The sequence below is a fragment of the Cicer arietinum genome, chromosome 7, assembly GCF_000331145.2.
Source record: "Cicer arietinum cultivar CDC Frontier isolate Library 1 chromosome 7, Cicar.CDCFrontier_v2.0, whole genome shotgun sequence".
Taxonomy (NCBI): domain Eukaryota; kingdom Viridiplantae; phylum Streptophyta; class Magnoliopsida; order Fabales; family Fabaceae; genus Cicer; species Cicer arietinum.
The window spans coordinates 33,988,649-34,012,787 of record NC_021166.2 but is presented as its reverse complement, the minus strand read 5'-3'; the positions used below and the strand labels follow the sequence as shown (position 1 = coordinate 34,012,787).

At 35.6% G+C, this 24,139-nt stretch overlaps 1 protein-coding gene across 2 annotated transcripts; it reads right to left on the bottom strand.

The window, feature by feature from the left end:
- Positions 1 to 787: 787 nt before the first annotated feature.
- On the bottom strand, positions 788 to 21,409 carry MAPK15 (mitogen-activated protein kinase). 2 transcript variants are annotated; one of them, XM_012719675.3, is made up of 11 exons: positions 21,270 to 21,409; positions 21,083 to 21,162; positions 20,223 to 20,631; positions 19,971 to 20,098; positions 19,808 to 19,867; positions 18,626 to 18,775; positions 18,338 to 18,493; positions 17,730 to 17,941; positions 17,498 to 17,599; positions 17,190 to 17,350; positions 788 to 1,375 (listed from the first exon to the last, which is right to left on the bottom strand). In XM_012719675.3, the coding sequence occupies exons 2-11, from the start codon at positions 21,107 to 21,109 to the stop codon at positions 963 to 965; spliced, it is 1,818 nt and encodes a 605-aa protein (XP_012575129.1). In that variant the 5' UTR covers positions 21,110 to 21,162; positions 21,270 to 21,409; the 3' UTR covers positions 788 to 962. The 2 variants fall into 2 exon arrangements, with proteins under 2 accessions (XP_012575129.1, XP_004513982.1); XM_004513925.4 differs by lacking the exon at positions 21,270 to 21,409 and having other exon boundaries at positions 21,083 to 21,249.
- Between the last annotated feature and the right edge of the window lie 2,730 nt (positions 21,410 to 24,139).

Below are 24,139 nucleotides of genomic sequence, written 5' to 3'. Positions count from 1 at the left end.
CACATATAGAAACAAGATTTCACTTCTTGAAAGATCAAGTAATAAAAGGCAAAATAAAACTTGAATACTCCACCACCAATGATCTAAAGGTTGACATTTTAACTAAAAGCTTGAAGAAGGTGAAGTTCCAAGCGATGAGGAACAAGTTGAATTACGAATAGTGTTAAATGTAGTTAATTCAGAATGATTGTTTTATGTTTGTAATTCAATTAGGGTGGTTTAGAGGTTGTTAAAAAAAAGTAGTTAGTTAGTTGAAGTGCTTCTATTAAAACTACTTGATATAAAATTTCTAACACTAAGAACATTCTTGAGTGTGATTGATCAATCTTCATTTATCAGAACATTCATGTTTTACTTTCTCTCTTCCAATTCCAATACCAATCAATTCCCAAGTGTGTTCTAACAAGCTCCTCCAGAAAAAATATTATCTTAATACAATGATAACAATAATTATACATGAGCAATGCTCCACTGCCATTACCAATTTATTCCCCTATGTGTAACTGAAATTCATAGAATTAAAAAAGTTCCTCTACCTTGTCATTACTAGAATAATTCTTCTCTTTTTTACCGTCATGGACATATATTCTCCACGCAACAGGTTTGGGCCTTTCACTAATCTTATGCCCGATATTCCTATCAAATATACAGAAAAAAGTCAAGCAAAGGAAAAGAAAATTACATTTTGCTTGGGATTTCTTAATGTAAAAAAGCCAGATCTAGAATGTATACAGTCAGATAATCCAAGCAGCAACACACTTGGCAAGCAACGACCGTTGAAACAAGGTGAGAAACAATTAATTTTCTTTATTAATCAATTGAATGTTGTACGTATAATTACAAGGATGGTAATCTGAAGTAAATAATGAAAACCTAAACCCTTCTAAGATTAATAGCCCTCCTTCACTCCAACTCTGGGCTGTACTAGCATAGAAGGTTTCACTAACATGACCTCCAAAAGCCTAGAACAACCCATACTGAATGCCTCTTGAATACCTGTGACTGTGCGTGGCAACAGCTACTGCTGCAGCACCAACTACACCAAGATGGGATTGTGCCTGCAGCATTTTTGCATCAATAGTTGTTACAGGATCGTTTAGGTTATTGTTAATGACTCGCCGGCGATATGGGTTATTGTTCAAATCAGTGGTTGCTGTGGCATGTAAGTTGGACTGCAGGGATGGGAATTCATTCTTGCCTTGTTCCTTGTGTATACCTGAAGTAGTCTTTGTGTTTGGGGGATGGGTTTGAAAGGCATCACGGCTCGAGACTGCTTGAGTAGTATTTTGGATAACTATCCTTGGGTCGTTAGAGGATTTTGTGATTCTCTCATCTTCATAGTGTAGAACTGGGCCTACAACTCTCCCTGGTTTAGCTGTGGCAAGAAAAGAAAAACTGTTCAGCATTGTTGTACATAAATATAGAAATAAAACAGCAACATAAATAACATATTCAGCTTCTTGTTCCGGCAATAAATTTATTTTAGATGGTAAAGTCAGTAATTTCATCTGTGGTGCGAAGATTCATATAAAATCATGAACATATTAGAATATCCTCTAAAATGAATTGTTCACTTTTAATGAGCTAAATCCAACACAAATTATCAGTACGTCATCTAAGGAAAATAATAGTAAAAGGAAATTACCATCCTCCAAAGCTCTAACACGCAAATACATACACATGTCAAAAATGCACATTAGAGAATGTAGTTTTCTTCAAAATATACCCAAAATCTAGAGGGATCAGGCTTCTTGTTGATATGCTATATAAAATGCACACCGTCGTGGCTCTTTCTCCTAATATGCTACACTTTTCACAGCTCAATTAAATAATTGTACATTGTGGGGCTTCTTGGAAGATCTGAAATTTTCCTTGTGTTTCTTAGCAGTTAGTTTCAACCACTTCAGATCGCAATAAGAATATGATCTTTCCATCCACTTGATTTTTGGAAGGAAAAAGGATTATAATCTCATTACCTTTCTATGTGTAATTTCTTTTTAAAGAATTGGTATTTATGGCACTGAAATCAGCTTCCTCCTGGATCTCATACCTGGAAACATAATGACTTATGCATGAAACATAGGACCATCCTACCAGGTTAAATGCTCTGTTTTTCAATGACATTTTTTATCAACGAACAAAGTCTAATTGCTGAACTAATACCAGCAGCAGTACAGCTAGCCTCCAGCCACATGGTCCCCATTTTCACTGCAGGAAAGCTGGTTCCTTCAAAGAAAAATACTCAATCCCAATTCATTAAGAATGGACAGTTTTTTACTGAATGGGGTATTAAGGATTGTAAGGACAAAATAATCAGCAGGATAACACCACAAAGTAACCAAGTACAGAGCCCATTGCTTGACATATGAACCCTTTGTTTCTGATTATTTTTATCTGAGGGGTTGATTGGGTAGTATAGTATGGCGCATTATATTAAAGGTGATGAGGAGTGCCAAAACTTATTCGGACCTCGCTATACATATCCTGGGTTGATGTTGGACAAATGACCCAGAGGTGTTCCTGATAGAGACCTGGTATTTGACTGATGTGGGCCTTACTAAACAGAAGCCTATTGTTTGGAAGGTCTGCTCTAGGAAAAACAAGGTGGGGTCTGTAAGACCCATAGTTTTAAATTCTAATTTATGTGTTTTGGTACTGAACTTTGAGGCTTTTTAGCCAAGTTATTGATATTTTGTGAGTTTAATGTCAGAAATATATTTTTTGGAGCCCCGATTAAATTTATTCGTCGAAGAATAATTCTATTTATTTACGGAGAATCTTTTGTCGAAAAGAAAATTTTCTGAGATGCAGCGTTTCACAGAAAAATTCATCTGCCAATTGAATTGCGGCGACAGAAGATATTTTTATGAAAAAGTGGTTTGAGAAGTTATGGGTGAAATGGTAATTCTGATAAATATCTAGATATTTTTTTTAGATATTTGTTATATATATATATAAAGAAAGAAAGAAAAGGAAAAAGAAAGAAAAGGAAATGAAAGAAAAAGAAAGAAAGGAAAAACAAAGGAAAACAGAAAAAGAAGAAAACGAAAACGTTTCCTCCCTGTCTCGCGAACCCATTCTCGTTCTTTCTTCTTCTCCATCTTATTTGCTTCCTTTTGCTTCAAGAAAAGAAACCCAAGGCTTGGTGGGTGAGAAAGCAAAGAATTTCTCAGCTTCATTCTTCTTCTCAGATTCGAAAACGAAGAAAAACGGTGTTGGTGATTTCAAAAGCGTCAAACGCAAACCTCCACATTTCTTCTAGATCTAAGCTTTATTTCGCGAAGAGATAGAAGGGAAAGTTGTTCATCTTCTCGCTATGGTGCTAGTGAACCAACTTTGAAGCGACGACGCGAGCGGAGATTTTATCGGAATTAATCACGGTACCGTAATCGCTCGTTAAAGCTACCGTTGAGGTAAGGGCTCCTTCCAAACTTTTAGTTTGCATTTAGGACCTTATATGTGAGATTGTGGAAAAGAAATTTCATGTATTTGAGGTGTGAACTTGTGGAAAATAAATTTAATTCGATTATGTGTGAATTAGTGGAATTTGTTTTCGGTGTGTTTTGAAGTGTGGTTTGTAATGATTTATGTTTGTTGTGATTGATGTGTTCATAATTAATATTATGAATTTTTGAGATGTGTTTTATGTGTGGATTTTGTGGAAAAATGAATTGATATGATTTGGTGTGAATTGTGGATTGAATTTGAGAATATGTTTGAGTATGCTCTGTGTAGTATTTGAAAAATCATTAGTGTTAAATGAGTATTAAAAATGGGGAATCTTTTAATAGCTGCATTTACTTAATGATTGTTGTGGAAAGAGTCAGAGTATGCTCATACATTTCATAGTACACGGCGACCGGATGGGCCACGAGATGATTCCATGTGATATGTTGGTTCATCTTATCCTTGTGGGGATTATCGCGTCGTGAAGGTTCGCGATAGACTGCACATTTTTGTAAATCGTGCTGACCCGTGATGGGTGGCACCTCGGTAAATAGTACTACTGACCTGTGATAGGCGGTACATTTACGATTTACGTTTTTAGTAAATCGTGCTGACCCGTGATGGGTGGCACCTCGGTAATTTAGTACAAGGCCTGTGATAGACGGTACAATTATGATTTACGCCCCTTCGAGGAGGGTTTGGTTTGGAATTCCGAGTCCGTGCATTTGGTCATATACGCATTGCATTAGGGTGCGTGGCACGCGAGTCATGTTTGATTTAATGTTATGATTGCGTGTGTATACTCAGTAGTTGTTGTGATTGTGCCTTAATTGCTAAATGTGATTGTTTTGGATTTGTTGTAAGTGTTGATTGATTGCAAAACCTTTTCGAAACGTTTCAAAATTGATTTCTGCACTTTTTCTAATGTGTATTAGAATACAAGAAGGTTGTATTCGAATACAGATGTCCTGATTTGGCTACTGACTTCAGAAACAGCACTGTATTCGACTACAAGAATGTTGTATTCGAATACAGTGGTGCTGTTTTTGCTACTGACATCCTGTCTCGTAGTCGACTACAGATGTGTTGTTTTGCTACTGACTTATGAAATAGCATTGTATTCGAATACAAGGATGTTGTATTCGAATACGACAGTGCAGTTTTGTTAAAAACTTCATTTTTCAACTTGTTTATGCATGTTTGACATATGAAAACCCTTTCAAGTATGTTAAGATAAAAGTTATTTTGTGCATTTAAAATTAAAATGCTAAGTAATATTTGTTAATTTCGGTTGGTGACCTTTACAATTATTGTGGAAATTTGGGTTTTGCCCTCATATGAGAACCAGGATCGTCCTACCGAGTAGTACCCTAGAGATTGACACGTAGTTAGACATATCTGACCGGTGCTGTGTCAGAAGGATCTTGCGGGGCGCGTGGAGATCACCCGGGTTGTATAGTTTTTTTGAATCATGATCTGATTAGATGGGGTTGTATAGGGGATAGATGTCTTTCTTTGGTGTATGGATTTATTTCAATTTGGAAGACTGTACATATACCTCATATTGTCAACTAGACTTTTATTTTGATGGGTCCATGTACCACTTTTTGATGTGACGTGGGGGAGTTAAAATTCTTGGGGCAGTGCTTTTGTATAGGTGTCTGCCGAGAATATCCTAGGGGTATGAGCTATGTCTGATAGGCCTCATAGCCCTGGTGCATTTTGATGTTGAAATACTTTGGATTTTTGTTTCAAAAACTATTCCGCTGCTTGTAAATATTTGTTGACTTTTTTCGTTGTGTTACGACTTAAATATTTATCCAAAAGTATTTATTTCTTTATTTCTTTGTTTTATGAATTTTGTTTTAAAAAAAAAATACACTCGCGCTGTTAAAAATCGGGGTGTTGCAGGGACAGTGAGAGGGAAAGAGAAGTTTGTTCATGAGGTGGCACTAAGACCCATGTGATTCAGTTAGAGGAGTATTTGATGGAGATGAGTGTGGGGGAGTGAATCATTGATTCATGATTATTCTGTTAGGAGGTTAGGATATATTATTCTCTGGAGTAGGAGCTTAGTCTTTGGAACATTCTCATCAGTACAAGCTCTTAGAATATTAAAAAATATCTTATAATATCTTTTATATAATATTGTGTATCTTAAGTTATTTCATAAGATCAATTTATAATTATAGAGATATTCTAAAATATCCCTCATTATTATGATTTGATACTTATTTAAAATTGAGTCTATTGTATCTCTATAAATAGAGATTAATATTGAGTCTTTTGTATCAAGTCAGCATAAAGCTATTATCAATAATATTAAAGCTTTTATTATTTTCTCTCCTTTTCTCTAGAATCTCACAACTTCAACATGGTATCTGGAACCTATTTCGATCCTCCTTGAACAATTTGTGTTCGAGTTCCCAACAGTTTGGAAATATGATCATAGTTTCTCTTTTCCACGGTAATCATTCATTTTTTAACCACTCTCGCCATTGGCCTTACTCAGAAGAGCAGGAGGAAGAAGAGGATGTGATGATTGAATGTAATGCGTTGGAGATGTTAGAATTGACATAGATGGTGAAAGCAAGGAAGCAACCAGCCACTATGAGGTTGGAAGGCAAAATTGAAGGGGTTCCACATTCGGGTGTTAGTTGATAGTGGTGTGAGTCATTGTTTCACAAACCCAAAGGTGGCAACGGCTTTGGGGTTGGTGGTGGAGCAGATTGCGGTGTTGGATGTGAAGTTGGGATATGGCCATAGGGTTACTACATTAGGTATACTACATTAGGCATGTGCAAAAACTTAGAAGTCCAGTTGGGAAACTTCACAACTTAGGTAAATGCATGTGTTGATATTGGCAGCAGCATAGATGAGAGAGTTTGGCAAGGTTACATTTGATTAGGATAACGTGGTGCTGAGTTTCCCGAGGAATGCGGAATAGTAGAATTATAGGAGATAAAATCCTTAACAGAAGCCCGTAATTCTTCACTGCACAGCTTGCTGAAAGATGGAGAGTAAGTGGCTGAAGTTGTTCACAAAAATGAATGGAACAACTGATAGAAACCAGAATTTCAAGATAAGGAAATAAAGTTCCATTGATTGATATCTATGAGCTTCGAAGCTCTTACAATTTTGAAAATCTGAAAATGCAAAAAACAAACTAAACCAGAGTTCTAAGTACTCCTAAATCAGAGCTCCTAACCAGAGAATTATCTCCTAATTATTTTCTAACAATATTTCTAAATGCTCTTTCTAACTTCCCCACTCTCCTACTTATAACAAGACTATAACAGAAACTCCCTGAAATTAGGGAATATCCTAACTAACTCCTCTTCACACTTCATCAGCAACCTTCTAGAACTGGGCTTACTTCGATTGGGTCTAGGTGTCCTATCAATACCACGGTCTTATGTTTCGCTCTAGGCACTAAATCTGGACATAAACTGCACCCAATTCTTATCTCTATCATATACAAATTTCAGAAAACTGTAGATTGTGGGAGAATTCCTCCAGCAAAATCCATAAGCATTGAATTTCCCAGGGTCCCATGACTAATTCAGCAATGTTGATAACACGATAAGCATTGAAAATCCATAAGCATTGAAAATCCAGCAATGTTGATACTACCATAAGCATTGAAAATCCATAAGCATTGAATCCAGCAATGTTGATAATACCATGACTAAATCAACTAGCTCCTCCAAGAAACAAGCTTTGAAACCCCAAGCAAACATCAAGAATGGTAAAATTCTCTTCTCAGATGTTAAAGAAGATAAAACCCCACCCACTGTCGTAAGCAACCTCATATCAAGAAGCAAATATGTGACATGCTCTCTGTTACAGGAAATTATCAAAGGGTGGTTGATTTTTTGTTTGATATTTACATTTTGGTGAGTTATCATTTGTGAGTGAAAAGGATTTTATAATATTTCTATCAAAAACTGTTTTTGTTTTATTATTAAAAAATATCCCTCAATTATAGGGATTTGGTCGTATCAGAGTACTAAATATATTTTCCTTATTTATCTTTGTTGAAGTTGTGGAATTTTAGAGAAAATGAGGAGAAGAAATAATAAGGGTTTGAATACTATTGATAATAGTTTTATGCTAACTTGATTACAAAACACTCAATATTAATCTCTATTTATAAAGAAACATAGACTCAATCCTAAATCAGGAATATATCATAATAATAATGAGAGATATTCTAAGATATCTCTATGAATATAAATTGTATCTGGGATAAATTGTCAAGCTGTATGCATGTGGCTTGAAAGAAAAAACTTAAAACAAATCTGAAACCAGGAAGGAAAACTCAATCTAGACGACTGAAGTATTATGCTGGAAGACAGACAGACGCGCCTGAGCTCGAGGCAGTTGGTGGCGGCGCGTGAGATGAACACGGAGGATCTTGGAGGCACATGAGCGTGTGTGGAGCAACTTTTGACCTAAAAAAATATGGGTTGTGTAGATTGGGAGATTCTGCACACAATGGAAGTAGTTGTGTCGGAAAACTTTTCCAGCAGCGACCGCAGGCAGCAGCAGACGGCGGCGGCATATCTACTTGCATGAGAGATTAGCAGTGCATGAGAGCGCGTGTGACGGCTTTTGGCGACGCGCTTTCGGACCTGGCCTGATCTGGAGATGACGACACTGTTAGCGGAAATTTTCCGGTAATAGTGGCAGCGGCGGCAGTAGCGAATTGAACGGAAAACGAGTGAAACGTGTCGGAATGTTGGAAAAGAGAAATTATGATTATATTCCCTAACTGTTGGGAACTCGGCAGCAGAATAGAGGCGGTATTGTTCAAGGAGGATCGAAATAGGCTCTAGATACCATGTTGAAGTTGTGGGATTTGGCGGAACACTTAACAGATGAACCCTATGTAGTCAGTCAGTAGCATATAGCGTAGTGTAGCGGCCGTCTTCCAAAACGCTATAGCGGAGTAGTGGGTAGCAGTATGGCCACTACGTCGAAGTCTAGAAAAACATTACAAGCACTTTCAACCATACGCATATCACGGCTAAAAAATTAGATTAATGCACAAAACTAAACAACATATTTAAAACTAATCACCAAATCAGAAACAGAAAAACAAGGGAGATGGAAAGAACTAAGATGATACCATAATTGGGGACTGTTAGCACAGAAACTGAAAAACATAGCAGAACAATGGTCGACAAGATGGAAGGAATAGAGAGGAGACAAATGGTTTAAGAGAAGAGGGGAACATTGGCGCAGAGATAAGGAAAACTTTCTTGAGAAGAATCAGTCGTGGGAAAGAAAGGAACAGGGAAGGCAGTCGCTAAGAAGAAATTTCATAGGTTTCCACAAGCAGAGCACTGCATTTGTAATGTTTGGAGAAGAATGGTCATGAAAATTCCAGTAAAAAGTTACCTGGAAATAAAAAGACAAAAATCAAGGGGATTTTAGACTTTGCGCTAGTAAAAGTAAAGTGAGGACATTTTAGACTCTAAGCTCATTAAAATCGAGGGTATTTTAGTCTTTGTGCTCTTAAAAAACTGATGTGGCCTTCTTTTTCGTGTTTCTTCCTCATCTTCTTCGCGATTGCGCCGCGAAGAACGTCGCTATAGCCGCAACCCTAAATTGCGCTGCAACACTGTTTCGCATAGCACAGAGCCACCACAACATGACACACCGCCGTGATTGCAGCTGCGACGCCGCTATTGACTACATAGGATGAACCCCCCAAAGAAAAAGATCTCAAATTTAAGAAATGGGATAAAGAATATTCTATGACCATGGCTTGGTTATGGAATGCAATGATCTCAAAAATCAATGACACTTGCATGTTCCTCAGCACTGCGAAGGAGATTTTAGGATGGAGTTGAATCATTAGAGAGTTATAAAAGCCACATGTTCAGAAGATTACTCAAGGAGTATATTGAGCAAGATAAAGCCTATGATTTTTGGTGGGACTCAAGTTAAAGTGCAAATCCTTGGTAAGAAGAAAGTACAAGGAATTAATAAGGTAGTGACTAGTTTGGAGAAGCTCGCAGGTACTTGTTCTTTGCCACATTCAGGTAAGTTTTCATTTTCTTTTGGACTTACTCAAAAACAATAACTCATTTTTTTCAGAATCAATAAAAACCATCAAGGAGAAGGTTCTTCTGTACCACTGTCGCCTTGGTCACCCTTCATTTAGAGTCATTAAGAAATTATTTCCTTTGTTTTAAAGAATTAGATGTATAGAGTCTTCACTATGAAGTGTGTGAGCTTGCTAAACACAAGCGTATACCTTTTCCAATCAATAATCAAATAAGTACTTTTTCGTTTTATTAAATTCATACAGATTTGTGGGTCTTTCCAATGTTCCAAATATATCAAATGTACATTAGTTTGTAACCATTATTGATGATTGTACTCGGGTTACTTAGGTGTATTTACTAAAACAAAAATTTGAAATGACTTATGTGTTTCTACAGTTCTTCGCCATGATAAAATATCAATTTGGAGTAAGTAGTAAGAGGAATGGGTCTGATAATGTCAAAGATTACTTTAATCATGGACTTAATTCTTTCTGTGAAAAAGAGGGCATTATTCATGAGTCCACCTGTGTTAAAACACCCCAACAAAACGGGATTACTAAAAGGTAAAATGGGTATGTGTTAGATCAACCTCGAGCTATGTTATTTCAAAAAGAGGTTCCCAAGAAATTTAGGAGAGAACCAGTATTAAGTGCTTTGTATCTCAAATCATTTACCTTCTAGTATCCTTGCCTTCAAAACTCCCACAGAGATCATGTCGTCCTTATTTATCTTAATAGTCTTATATATATATATATATATATATATATATATATACATATGATGTATTGTCAGCATATTTCAATTCAATAAAAATATTTTACCCTAATTTTTGAGAATTCCATTAGGTCATTTTGTAAATGACTTAGCTATATAGCTAGGCCAATTGTCTTGAATTAAGGTAACTCATATTTTAACAAAAACTTATCTTCTTCTCTAAGAAAATTCTCTCTAATATTCTACATTTACTCTTTATCATTGGAGCTCATTCGACCATTGATTTTCCTAAGATTGAGCATTGGATTTTATCAGCGTAATCCCTAGAATCCAAATTCATCTCTCAATTGGTATCAGACCATCGTCCTGGTGCTTAATCATGGAAGATGTCGAGCCCAATCAAATGCAAATTGAGGCATTACACCTTCGAATGCTACACCAGTATGCTAAAACGGAAGAAAAAATGAGTAACACTTTCGACTATTTCCTGGCAAGCTTAAATGAAATCAAAGCTTTGGGTAGAAATCGTTTGCAACCACGACAACAAGGGATTTATGGAGTTTCCCAACGACCTTCCATTTACAATCCACAAATCCTAAGATCGAAATCCACGGTCACGAACCAGCGGAAACCCACTGATTCAACCCCATTTTTCTATGATTCGATGGTGCTCGATGACGAAGACTATGTGAAATCACAAGATGAGTTTCGGATAAATCTCATTTTGATGCGGACTAAGATGTGTTCAGCAAGCAGTTAATGTTAACAAAATAGAGAAGTCGTTGGATAAGGATGTTCGTAAGTTGCTTTTCCAAAACCCATCAATCCTAGGTCAAGATTTGCTCTCAACCCATAATTTTATGGTCGATTCCTGGGTAACTCTAAATCCCAAATAACACACGACATTTCAGATCTTAACCCATTTCAAACAAGCCAAAGGTGAATAACAATACCCATGTGCAAAACCAGAGTGCTAAGCCTAGATTTAACAAGGTAATGTGGAGTCTTAATGCATCGAAAATGGCCGATAACTTGACAAAGCATTTATTATGTTTTGTGATGAGCCATTTACTCTAGATCATCAATTGAAGCATAAGATTACTCAAACTATAGCAGGTGTTAGGTCGTTTTCCAATGGTGTTCAGGGAATTGGAGGGATTACCAACTAAAAAAGACAGTACATTCCATTGAGCTGCAAAAAGGTGCTCCGATTAGTGTGAGGCCATATTGGTACCTGTATCACCACAATGAGATAGAAAAGCAAGTATAGAGTATGTTGAAACAAGGTATCATTAGGCATAGCTCTAGTTCGTTTTCTAGCCCGGTAATGTTGGTTAAAAAGAAGGATGAGACGAGGAGAATGTGTGTGGATTATTGGGAACTAGACAAAGTCACCATACCGAACAAGTATCCCATTCCGGTTCTTGAGGAGTTGTTGGATGAATTGCATGGTGTTGGATACTTTTCTAAGATTGATTCAAAGTTTGGTTACCACCAAATAAGGGTGAAGGATGAGGATGCACACAAAACAGCGTTTCAAACACATGAGGGTCGCTATGAATTTTTTGTAATGCCATTCGGGTTGAGGAATGCACGGGCCACATTTCATGCGACGATGAATCAAGTGTTCAAACCATTTTTTTTAAAAGGTTTATCTTGGTCTTTTTTTATAACATCTTGATCTACAGTAGAGCATGAGATGATCATGTGCAACACTTGACTCAAGTTCTTGAGGTGTTACAAGAAAGGGAGTTTGTGGCTAATTAGAAAAAGTGTAGTAAAAGAGGTAGCAGTGGACCTGGATAAAATAAGGAGTGTGGTGAAATGGCTAATTCCCCACATAATGCGAAAGGAGTTAGAGGATTCTTGGGGTTGACTGAGTACTATAGAAAGTTTATCAAAGGATGTGGAAAAATAGCTAAACCTTTGACAAAATTAACCAAGAAGGGTGGCATCAAGTGGGGAGAGCAGGCCTTGCAGGCCTTTGAAGAGTTGAAGAAGGTAATGACTATCAATATCAGATTTTAAATTTGGCACTGATAGTCTAATATTAGGGCGGTAGTCATTACTTCGGCTGGCCCAACACATTTGGAGGCCTAAAACGAATTTTAATATGAGGTCTAAAGCGAATTTTCTAAATTTTAACATGACATCACTAAGTTAATATAATTGATGTCATGTAATATTTCATTTTCAATTGATTTAATATTGTCGAGACAATATTAAATTTAGAAAAGATTTATATGTTTTAATTTTAAAAATATTAAAATTTGAGGCCTTTTTATTAAGTAAAGTTTGTTTTTGAGGCCTTATGATAAAGTAAAAAATTTATTTTTCATGGAGGACCAAAGCGGTTGCTTTAGTGGCCATACCCTCGGGCCGGTCCTATAGATTTTACACAACCAATTGAGATTGAATGTGACGCGTCTGGAAGGGGAGTAGTGGCCGCTTTGATACAAAGAAGAGACCAAACGCATTTTTTAGTAAGCCCTTGTCAAAAAATAACTTTGCAAAATCAGCATATGAGAAATAATTCATGGCCTTTGTATTGGCGGTGCAACATTGGAGGCCTCATCTCTTAGGAAGGAAATTTGGGGTCTACTCAAATCAAAAGAGTCTCAAACATTTGCTGCAACAACGAATAACGAAGGTTGATCAACAAAATTGGATTGCTAAGCTTCTAGGCTATCAATTCGAGGTAGTGTATAAACCGGGCACAGAGAACAAGAAAGGTGATTCCTTGTCCAGGATGTTTGACAAAGGTGAGTTGAAGAGTATCATTGCATTTCCTATTTGGTTGCAAGTGCAACAAGAAGTAGGAGAAGATGAGGAGTTGAGAAAGGTGATAGAAGGTATAAAATCCTACCGAATGCCCACCTCGGTTTCAGTTTGCATAAAAGGATATTGCTCTACAAAAACAGGTTGTTTTGGCTTCCAAATCAGCTTGTACACCTCTTGTACTGCAGAAATTTTACTCTACTCCAACAGGGGGGTCATTTTGGCTTCTTAAGGACATATCAGAGGGTGGCTGGGAATTTGTATTGGGCAAGGTAGTCAATAGCGCCAGTTCGCGGCGGGATCGCGCTGGAGCAGAGCGGCGAACGACATGGTCACGGTGGCGCTGAGAGAAGAGGGGTCGCACGCGACCTAGGCGCGTTCGCGGGTCGCGTTACGGGTCGCGTTCCGGGTCGCGGGTTTGAAAACCCTAAAAAACGTGAAAAAATCTGGAAAATCTTTTTTTTTCGTGAAAAACGAAATTTACCCCTAAATTTTAAAACATTTTAGAGGTAATTTTGGTAATAAGCCATTCAGATTTTAGAGATCCACCTTCCTCCTCCTTCCTCATCGCTCTTTTCCTCATCATTCACTGCGTTCTTCGCTCCTTTCCTTCCTCCAGCGTTCTTCGCTCCTTTCCTCATCTCATCTCATCTCAAGTTCTTTTTTAATTTTATTTTATTTCTTTGTTCCTTTTTAAATTTTTCTTACTTCTTTTTTTTTTGTTATTTCTCTGTTCCTTTTTTTTTTTTTACTTCTCTGTTCCTTTTTAATTTTACTTCTATTTTTCTTTTTAAGTTCCTTTTTATTTTTATTTTTTTACGTCTCTGTTCCTTTTTAATTTTATTTCACTGTTCCTTTTTAATTTTATTTCACTGTTCCTTTTCATTTTTTTTTTTTACTTCTCTGTTCCTTTTTAATTTTATTTTTCTGTTCTTTTTTTAAAATTAATTTTTTTTACTTCTTTTTTTTGTTATTTTTATTCTGTTATTTTTTTAATTTAATTTTTTTTTCTTTTTCATTCTTTTTTTTTTACTTTTTTTTTCTTTTGTTTTTCATTCTTTTTTTTTACTTTTGTTTTATTTCTTTTAATTTAATTTTTTCTTTTTTCTTCAACTCTTTTTGTTACTTCATTCTTTTTTTTTCTTTTCTTTTTTCATTGTTTTTACTTCTTTTTTTTCTTACTGTTTTCTTCTGTTAATTTAACTTAATTTAATTTGTTTTTGTTACTTATCTCTGATTTTTTCTACTTCCTTTCTATCTCTGCTTATTATGCAAACAGTCATGACAACATCATCTGCTACTCCACAAAGTAATAGTTATGCTCCTGTAATGTTTAAACCAACCGGTGATAATGTTGACCTAGCATGGCAGTTTAATAGTGTAAAGGACAAGAATAATAGGAAGAGAGTGACATGTGATTTCTGTCAAGTTGAAACTACCGAAGGAATTACTGGAGCAAGACAACATCAATTAGGACTAAAGGGAGACGTAAAAAGCTGCAGAAAAATACCACCAGATTGTAAGCTATCGTTGCAAACAGATTATGATGAGAAACAAGCACTAAAAGATGGAATATACAATGAGATAGAAGTTCAAATTGGCGATGATGTTAACTACGATGTAGCTGAAATAAGGAGGATTCGAAGTGGAAAAAGGGCAATTGAAGCCCCTTTACCGACTGCTAAGAAGACAAAAGGTCCCTTGGATCTAATGTTCATGAAAAAAATAGAACACAAATTGGGGAAAGACAAGAGACAAACAAGCATAAATGATGCTTGTGACAAAGAAGCAAGAGCAAGAACGGTACATTACATTGCTAGTTTTTTTTACACAAACAGCATTGCTTTCAATGTTGCAAGATCGAAAAGCTTCAAGTTGATGTTGGTAGCAGTTGGAAACTACGGTCTTCATTTGAAACCTCTAAGCTATCATGAGTTGAGAGTTCCACTCCTTGAAAAAGAGTTGGAATATACAAACGCTTTGTTGAATGGTCATCAATTGCATCGCGCAAAATACGGATGTTCAATTATGTCAAACGGTTGGACAGACAGAAAGAATAGGACTTTGATAAATTTCTTAATGAATTCCACAGCATGAACAATGTTTGTGAAGAGTATTGATGCTTCTGCTTACATGAAGACTGGGATTAAGATATTTGAGCTATTGGACAATTTTGTTGAGGAGATTGGTGAGCAAAATATTGTGCAGGTGGTTACTGATAATGGAAGTAATTATGTATTGGCTGGTAAACTACTAACTGCCAAGAGACCACACTTGTTTTGGACTCCGTGTGCTGCACATTGTCTAGACCTGATGTTAGAAGATATTGGAAAGATTGCAAAGGTTAAAGCGGTTATTCGAAATGGGATTAGTCTTGTCGGCTTCATTTATGACCACACATTGGCGTTGAACATAATGAGGAAGAACATTGGCAATGTTGAATTGGTTAGACATGGAGTCACGAGGTTTGCTACCACATTTCTTACTTCGCAAAGATTGCATAAACAAAAAATCAACCTTAGAAAGATGTTCACTTCAGAAGAATGGTTGAAGTCCAAGGCAACTAATGATCCTAAGGGAAAGAAGGCAACTCGTATTGTACTTTTGACATCATTTTGGAATGATATCATCTACACTCTTAAGGTTATGGGACCTCTTGCACAAATGTTAAGACTTGTTGATAATGAAAAAAAACCTGCAATGGGATATATATATATGCAGCAACGATCAAGGCCAAGGAGGATATTCGAAAAGCTTTCAATTAACAAGCAAGCAAGTACATAGATGTATTTGCAATCATTAATGAAAGGTGGAAATGTCAACTTCATCATCCATTGCATGCTGCATGCTACTACCTAAATCCGAAGTATTTTTATAGCAAACCAGAAATTGAGAATGATTCCTTATTGGTGGGAGGTCTACACTAGGCAGGCAGCAAAAGAAAAGGCAGCTGCAAGTGCATCTAGGGCAATAGCACAAGAAGCAATATCAAAAGAAGTGGTGGTAGAAGAAGATGTTGAAGAAGTTGAACCTATTTATGTTGAACATGATGAGGAGGAGGAGGAGAACGAAGAATATATTGAAGTTGATGGGGAAGAGGAGGAGGAAGAAGAGGAAGAAAACTATGTTGAAGATGATGATGATTTTTGATTCCTACAACATGCATTTTAGTTTTAATATTTTGTTAATTTTATTACTTTACTATGTTGAAGAACATGATGATATTTGGTATCTAAATCTATATTTTGATTAAGACTATTTGGTATCTAAATGTATGTTTTGATTTAGACTATGAGTTTGATACATTGTTTAATTATGCATGTTTATATAGTATTATTCATGTAGAGGTCATCCCAGTTTCCTGCAACCCGCTATCCCAGTTTCCCGGGTTGGCCGCATGCACCGCCATCTGGGATTAACTACCTAGGTATTGGGTACCAATGAAAAGGTCTATGCAGGATTTTGACCTTGGGTACCTAGGTATCTGGGATTAACCTTGCTGAAGAGTCAATTTCCCCAATTCAGCCTTGAGGCCAAGGCTGTTGCTGCAGAGGAGGGCAGTGATAGAGACTTGAATTATGTGTTTGGTATTGTGACCGATGTGGGCCTTACTAAACAGAAGCCTATTGTTTGGAAGGTCTACTCTAGGAGAAACAAAGTGGGGCCAGTGAGAGGGAAAGATAAGTTGGTTAGTGAAGTGGCATACGGACCCATGTGATCGGATAGAGGGGTAGAGGAGTATTTGATGGAGAGGAGTGTGGGGAATTGATGGAGAGGAGTGTGGGGAAGTGAATCATTAATTCATGATTATTCTGTTAGGAGGTTAGGAGATATTATTCTCTGGTGAAGGAACTTAGGGTCTGGAACATTCTCATATGACATAATAATTATCAAATATGATAGAGAAAAAAAATTGAACAAATCATCCTAAATCAATTCTGCAAATAGGGAGGATACAAAATTGCAGAGGGGCTGATGAGCTTTTCTGAGCTAATTTTCATTTCAGTTTCCTTTAACTATTTTTGTAGCTATTTGAGAAGGATGACATTTCTTCCTTCTATGTACATGTATTGCTTAAATTAAATCATTCAGTATTCACTCTGGTCCTCCCTCCTTATATCGTAAACAAATACCATATTATAGTCTTAACTTCTATTTTTTTTTCAAAAAATGAAATAAAATAAACTTCTTTACCTGGCACCCGTGGTGGAGGTTGTACACCCCTTAATTGATTTCTAGAATTTTCTCCTGCTGCTCCCCAACTCTTAGATGTCTCTTCTACCATTTTCTTTTTCTCATACAAAGCAGGGGTTCGCTGGTTACTGGGAAGAATTGAACCAGAGTAAACAGTGGACCTGCAAAAGAGGAATGGTTAGCATAACCACCAAAAATATTTCGCTATAAAATTCTGACAAATTCAACTTGTCGTGAAAACAACAATGACCAGCAAGTTAAATACAGCACAGGATAGCCCGCCATGTGTTGGTTCTCTTTGATCTTACCTTGGAAGAGAGACATGCTTTCTTTCAGGAGGAAGCACTGACCCACTTTTACCATCATTTTCCTCAAGGTAAGCAAATTGCTTTCTTAATTGATCTATTGCACTGCAAGGAGCATATATGCGTAAATAATATGCATTGAATATAAACATACATTACCCATGCATCAATAATAACATCAGCAATAAAGGAAACAGGGATAGAGTATAATCAATCAATAGAAGTTTATATTGACCTAGGATAGAGGAAATTGGCGCCTTCAGTTCCATTCATGTAATCTTTGAATAGTTGAGGATGATATTCCAGTATTTCACGATATATAAGTTCTCTAACATCGTCCTTTGTTATCCGTCTCCTCTCGAACTCAAATTCCAATTTTGAAATTGGCTTACATGAAGGTTCCCTCTCAACCTTTGCCAAACCTTTGAAGTAAGGGTCAGCCAGTGCCTGCCAACAGATAGGCAGCATAGATTCTGTCAGGTAAATAATGAAGAAAAGACAACTTTTGAAGGATAATACTGGACATACACTTATAGATACTCGCACTTCTGGACTCAAATATAAGCAAATTTTAACGAACTACGTCATATTTAATGTTATTATTCAAAAAATACTCTATAATTAATGTTCTCATGAAACAAGTTTTAAGGAAAATTAAATGAAGAGAATTGGTAGTTTAGTGAATTCAATTATATTTTTTATTACACGATTGAAAACAAATTATGATAACAAACATTCCTAATTAGTGTGCAATTGGTTAGTTTTGCTTATATATGAGCCCAGAGGTAATACTACCTAGATGGGGTCTTGAGGTAACACATGACATTGTAGATAAACATATACCTCTTCGGCAGTTGGCCGATTCTTTGGATCAAATGCAAGAAGCCTTTGCAAAAGACGAAGTGCCAACGGATCCGCATTTGGGAATTTCTGTTCAAATGGCACAGGAAGCTTCTTCCGCATTCCCGCCAAGTACTTCCTTGCATTGTCGTTTCTAACCTACAAAATTTACAAAGGAAATGTCAAATACTAGTTAAATAGAAATATGGTTTCAGGAAATAGAACATTAAAAACTACATACAAATTAAATCAAATGAGAGAGGTGATGAATAAGGTAAGAGAAGTCCATACTCCTGTAATAGTTTCAGGCAATGGTGTCCCAAGAAGGTCAGTAATCAAATCTAACTGATGCACAACACTTTTACCAGGAAACAATGGCTTTCCCAACAGCACCTCAGCAAAAATGCATCCAATGCTCCATATATCAATTGCTGGTGTGTACTGCAAGCAAATATTAGAGAAACATAGACTCAATCCTAAATCAGGAACAAATTATAATAATAATGAAGATATTTCTATAATAATAATTTGATCTTAGAAAATAACTCAAGATACTCTAATATAATATAATAGACATTATAAGATATTTTATAATATTCTAACACTCCCCCTCAAGCTAAAGCTTACTAAGCTTTAACTTGTTACAAGAAAATAATGTATTGCTCTACAAAAGAATAAAAGATGATGGAAAGGCAACTCAGGGATGCAAGTGAAGTTGAAGAGAATTGCAATAAATATAGCCTAGCCAGATAGTCAGATTGATCAGCAGCCTAAGATAAATTCATGGCAAGCAATTTGAACTAAAATGCTATTTGATTGGTTACCAATTATATAATATTTCATATTCCATTGCCTGGCATCGAACATGGACATGTCACTTTCAACTCCATAGATTTTTACTAATATTTAACTAAAATGATGCTTGATTAACAAACATGCAATATTTTATAATGCATGGCTCAGCATAGAACATAGACATGTCACTCTCAACTCCATAGATTTTTACTCGATATTTAACTAAAATGCTACATGATTGATTAACATGCAATATTTTATATTCCATGGCTCGGCATCAAACATGGACTTGTCACTCACAACTCCATAGCTCCAGCTTAAAACCACAGTATTTTTTAAGAATCTCTCCTAATGAAAAACATTGCATGGAAATACCCATAATTTAAATGTTTACAACAATCAAGTAAAATAAAACAGAAAAGACAGTTCCACTCCTTTTCATTTGTGTGCCAAACACTGCCAATGTCATTCTATCAAATATAAGTCAAACCTAAAAGTTTATAATGTTAAGCAATAGCAAGTCTTTCAGAGTCTCAGAACCAGAAGGAAATCATATTATCTATTATCAATGAAATTTATTGTTCCTCTATTATAATACCAGACAGGTCAAGACAAACAATACTCATATCATGTCATGGAAGATTAGCAATATACATCTCCTAGGCTAGCTAGACTAACCTTAGAAGAAAATGATCCACACAACTCTGGGGCTCTATACCATCTTGTAGCAACATAATCCTGCAAGAAGCACCAACATGAAGAGATGATAAACCTTTTAGCAACCGATTACATAAACATAAAAAAAAAGTCATACTCTTGCAATATAAATGAAACTGCATACCGTCCAAAATATTGATGTTGGGGCATCATTAAATGCAACTCTTGCAAGTCCAAAATCACAGACTTTGAGTTTGCAGTTTGAGTTTGCCAATATATTCTTGGGCTTAAGATCTCTGTGGTACACATTAGCTGCAATGAAACATAAGCTTATTTGGAAGCAGATTAAAGGAAAATTTTACAGCAATAATGAAAAGCACAAAGAATGCAAATCCAGTCAAAAGAATGAAAAAGAAAAAGAAAGACAGGCATATACCCGAATGCATATACTTCAATGCACGAAGCATTTGATAAAGAAAAAACTGATGGTGTTCACGACTCAAGTCATCATTAGCTTTGATGACTTGATGGAGATCAGACTCCATGAGCTCAAAGACCACATAAATATCTTTAAACTCTCTCTTTGACGGTGGCAACATGATCCTTTTAATATCAACAATATCAGGGTGTCTTAAAAGTCTTAGCAACTTGACTTCTCGGAGGATTCTAATGGCATCAGAGATATGCTCAAAGGCATCCTCAATCTTCTTTATTGCAACCTTTTCCCCAGTATGTGTGTCAATTGCTGCACAAACAACTCCATAGCTACCCTTTCCAATAATCTCAAGAATCTTGTATCTGTTGGTTTCCCCATACTCAGTGAAAAACTCCAACTCTCTTGAGTCCTGCAAGTTATTAACTCTAAAATTTCATGTTCTGTACAATTCAGTCAGTTCGAAACCTTTCTAGAAAGATATCATAATTGACTGGAATGCTTATTTCAATTATTTGAATTCTAAAGCATAAAAACTAGCAAATAATTACTTTAAAAAAAACAGGATATACTCAATAACAGGTAAACATAGTAACAGTAAAGTTTGATATGTGTGTCAAACATTATTTAACCACAATAAAAAATTTCAATTATCCGATGCATAATTATTACACACGTTCACAAGACAGAAGCTTCTGGTTTATAAAACCTAATCAAAAAATAGGAAGAAAACAAAAAACTGAAAAATCATAAATTTTCAACGGTTATATATTCAAAAGTTCCTCCTTTTCTGCCACCAAATGTCTCAATTTAAATTATAACGTAATAATCGTTTATTGAATTAGAGAGAGAATAAGAAAGACCTTCTTGAGCTGAATTTTCTGCGTCATTGTTCTCAGTTTTGTTCCTCTTAGTTACTCCTTTTCGTTTTTTTTCCTAATTTCTGGGAAATGGATCAAACAGAAAGAAAAATATTTCTCAAATTACAGCTATACCCGCATTGATGAGACTCCGAAAACCGTGAGGTATCAAAATTATACGGAGAAGTACCAATTTGGAATAGATTAATGTAACTCGAAGCTTCGAATTGACCAATAGCGTAAAGAATTCGAAGCTCCGAGGTTGGTCCTTCCGCTATGGTCAAACCCTAGAGGTTGCAGCACAAACCCTCTTCCAGTTCAGAGGATATGAGCGCGGAGAGGAGAGAGAACCTAGAACCGACCAGAGAGAGAGAAATAAATGAAACAGATTTGTGAACCGAAGAAGGTGGCAGAGAATTGTCGGATTATTATAAAGGAAAAATAATTCTTTTATCATTTGACCTTTAACTCAGTTTTCCCTTAGATTTTAAGTCAATTTTTTTTTAAGTTATATTTATTTGTATTATTAATTATTAAAATATATTAAATTACATATGAAATAGTTGAGATTTAAAAAAAAAAATATTGTTATAAACTGTTTTGCATATGAAGGAGATTAAAAATATTAATTATGTGGATAGATTTTTATTACTTTATTTTTAAGATTATATGTGTTTTTAAATTGTTGTAGAGAAGGAGATTAAAAATATTAATTACGTTGATCATAAACTTTTAATTGAATTAATTGTTGTCAAAATTGAGATAAAAAAATAATTATCTACACATAATTTAACTTGGAAATATCACCTTGCCATACCATTTTATGTTGAATAGTCACTGTCAATTTTTCATTTGAAAGGTATTTTACTTGGAAATATGTTGGGAGTTTCTAGGTTAAAAGCACTTGGGCAATATAAGGAAGCTTTTGATGAAAGGGACAAATTGGTTTTAGGACACTGTTGGAATTAATGGTGCCACTGCCTTTGAAGTGTTAAAAATTCTAGAGAAATCTGTTTCATTAGCATTATATAGAGCTCTGTTGAGTTGCAAAACCGAATTTTTTAATCATGTTGCAGTAAAATGTGTGCAAGTCTTGTATGATTTGCTTCACAAAAGGTGTTGGAGAGATATAATTCTTCATCATATCATATGCGTGATTGTAAATGTTTTTAAGTATTTATTTATTTTAGTTATTGTTGTTTTTAGCTAATTTTATAAATTATTTAGATACATTGTTGTCTTGTAATTCTTGGATCAATTATGTATTTATGCTTTTAATTTATTCATAACCAGATATTTCATGTAGTTTTTCTTTTATTTTATTTGTTCAGCAAAACAGATTAACAGTTTGAGTGGAAAGTTCACTACAAGAAATTAGTTTCTTACCTACGGAAAGAATCCACGAAAATATAAAAGGAAAAATCTGCAGAATATACATGAGGATTTTGCTGTAGATTTACGTCATATTAACGTTTGCAGGAAAAATTTCAAGAAAACTTTTCTTTTTCTATAGACTTTATTGCGAATATATCTTCGCAACAAATCTTATACACCAACAAATTCCTACCCGTAAAATTTTTCCCAACAAAATCCTAAGATAATACTTAATAGATAAATTCTTGAAAATTTCCGTAGCTAAAGTCCCTCCGGATTTTCCTACCAACCCCAAATTTTTTTTACTATATTCTCATAATTTGAAAAATAAAATATGTTTATTGATTTAATTTTTTATAAATCAAAATAAATTCTATTATGAAAACATCTACTAATATAAATTTATTAATTTATTTAAAATTAAATAATACAAAAATAGTAATTTTTTACCAATATATATATATATATATATATATATATATATATATATATATATAAAATTAAATGCAAAATAACAAAATCAAACCAATGTTGTTAGTGAAATTGAACAAACCCTAAAACCATGCCATCATTCCTTTCACTTCCTTCCTAGCCGTCATCATTCCTTCTTGCCGCCACCGTTCTTGCTCCTTCACTTTCCTTCTCACTGTCATTGTTTTGTTCTTCTTCAACACCATTTCCCATTTTTGTGACCTTACAACGAGATCAATGAAGTTTGTAAAGGTAGAAATCATATCTAGTTTAAAATAACTTTATAACACCCCGATTTTTAACAATGTGAATGTGTTTTTTTTAAAACAACTTAATAAAATAATATATCGTAACACAAAACGACAAGGGTCATAAATAATTACATCATATATAATACCAACAACCTAAGATAGTTTTTGGGACAATAATCCAAAGTATACAAATAGAAAATACACCGAGACTATGAGACCTATTAAACATCGCTCATACCCCTGGGTATTCTCGACAAACACTTGCACAAAAGTACTGCTCCAATAATATTATCCCTCCATGGTCACGTCAAAAAAATGGAACATGGACCCACCAAAAAGTCAACTGACAAGTTAGGTCATAGATACATTCATCCCAAAACAAAATAAGTACAACCACCAAAAGAACAACACTAAGACTCTATACAACAAAAAGCTAATCAGATCATCCACTAATAACTACAATAACAAGGGTGACCTCCACACACTGCACAAGTTCCTCCTCCTCATCAGCCATAGAAGGATCAGTCTCCTTAGAAGTCAGATCCACCCACGAGATAGGTAGCTTCGGCGGCGCTAGAATCTCATAATAACTCACTACCTCAATGACAATCGGTAGATGATCATTCACCAGAAGTGGAAGCTCTGGCTCGACTTGCCTAGACGATCTTGCAATATCGCTTCCCGTTGGCATCGACCCCTTATCCTCCCGCCAGTCCCCGATCCAACCACTCTAACTGAGGTATCCTCTACATCTTCCCATGCTTTATTCATCCCGATCACCAATCCTGAGGGTACTGGATAATCGATCCTCTCGTGAGAGAGCTCCACGAGATATGCTGCCCCAACTCTCCTACTTGTCCTCGCTACCCTCCCCGTATAAGTAGCACTGCTTGAGATGGGGTCGTATACCCAAGTAGTCGGCGAATGTCGGTCAGGGAAGTCTAACGATGTTTTTATCATCAAG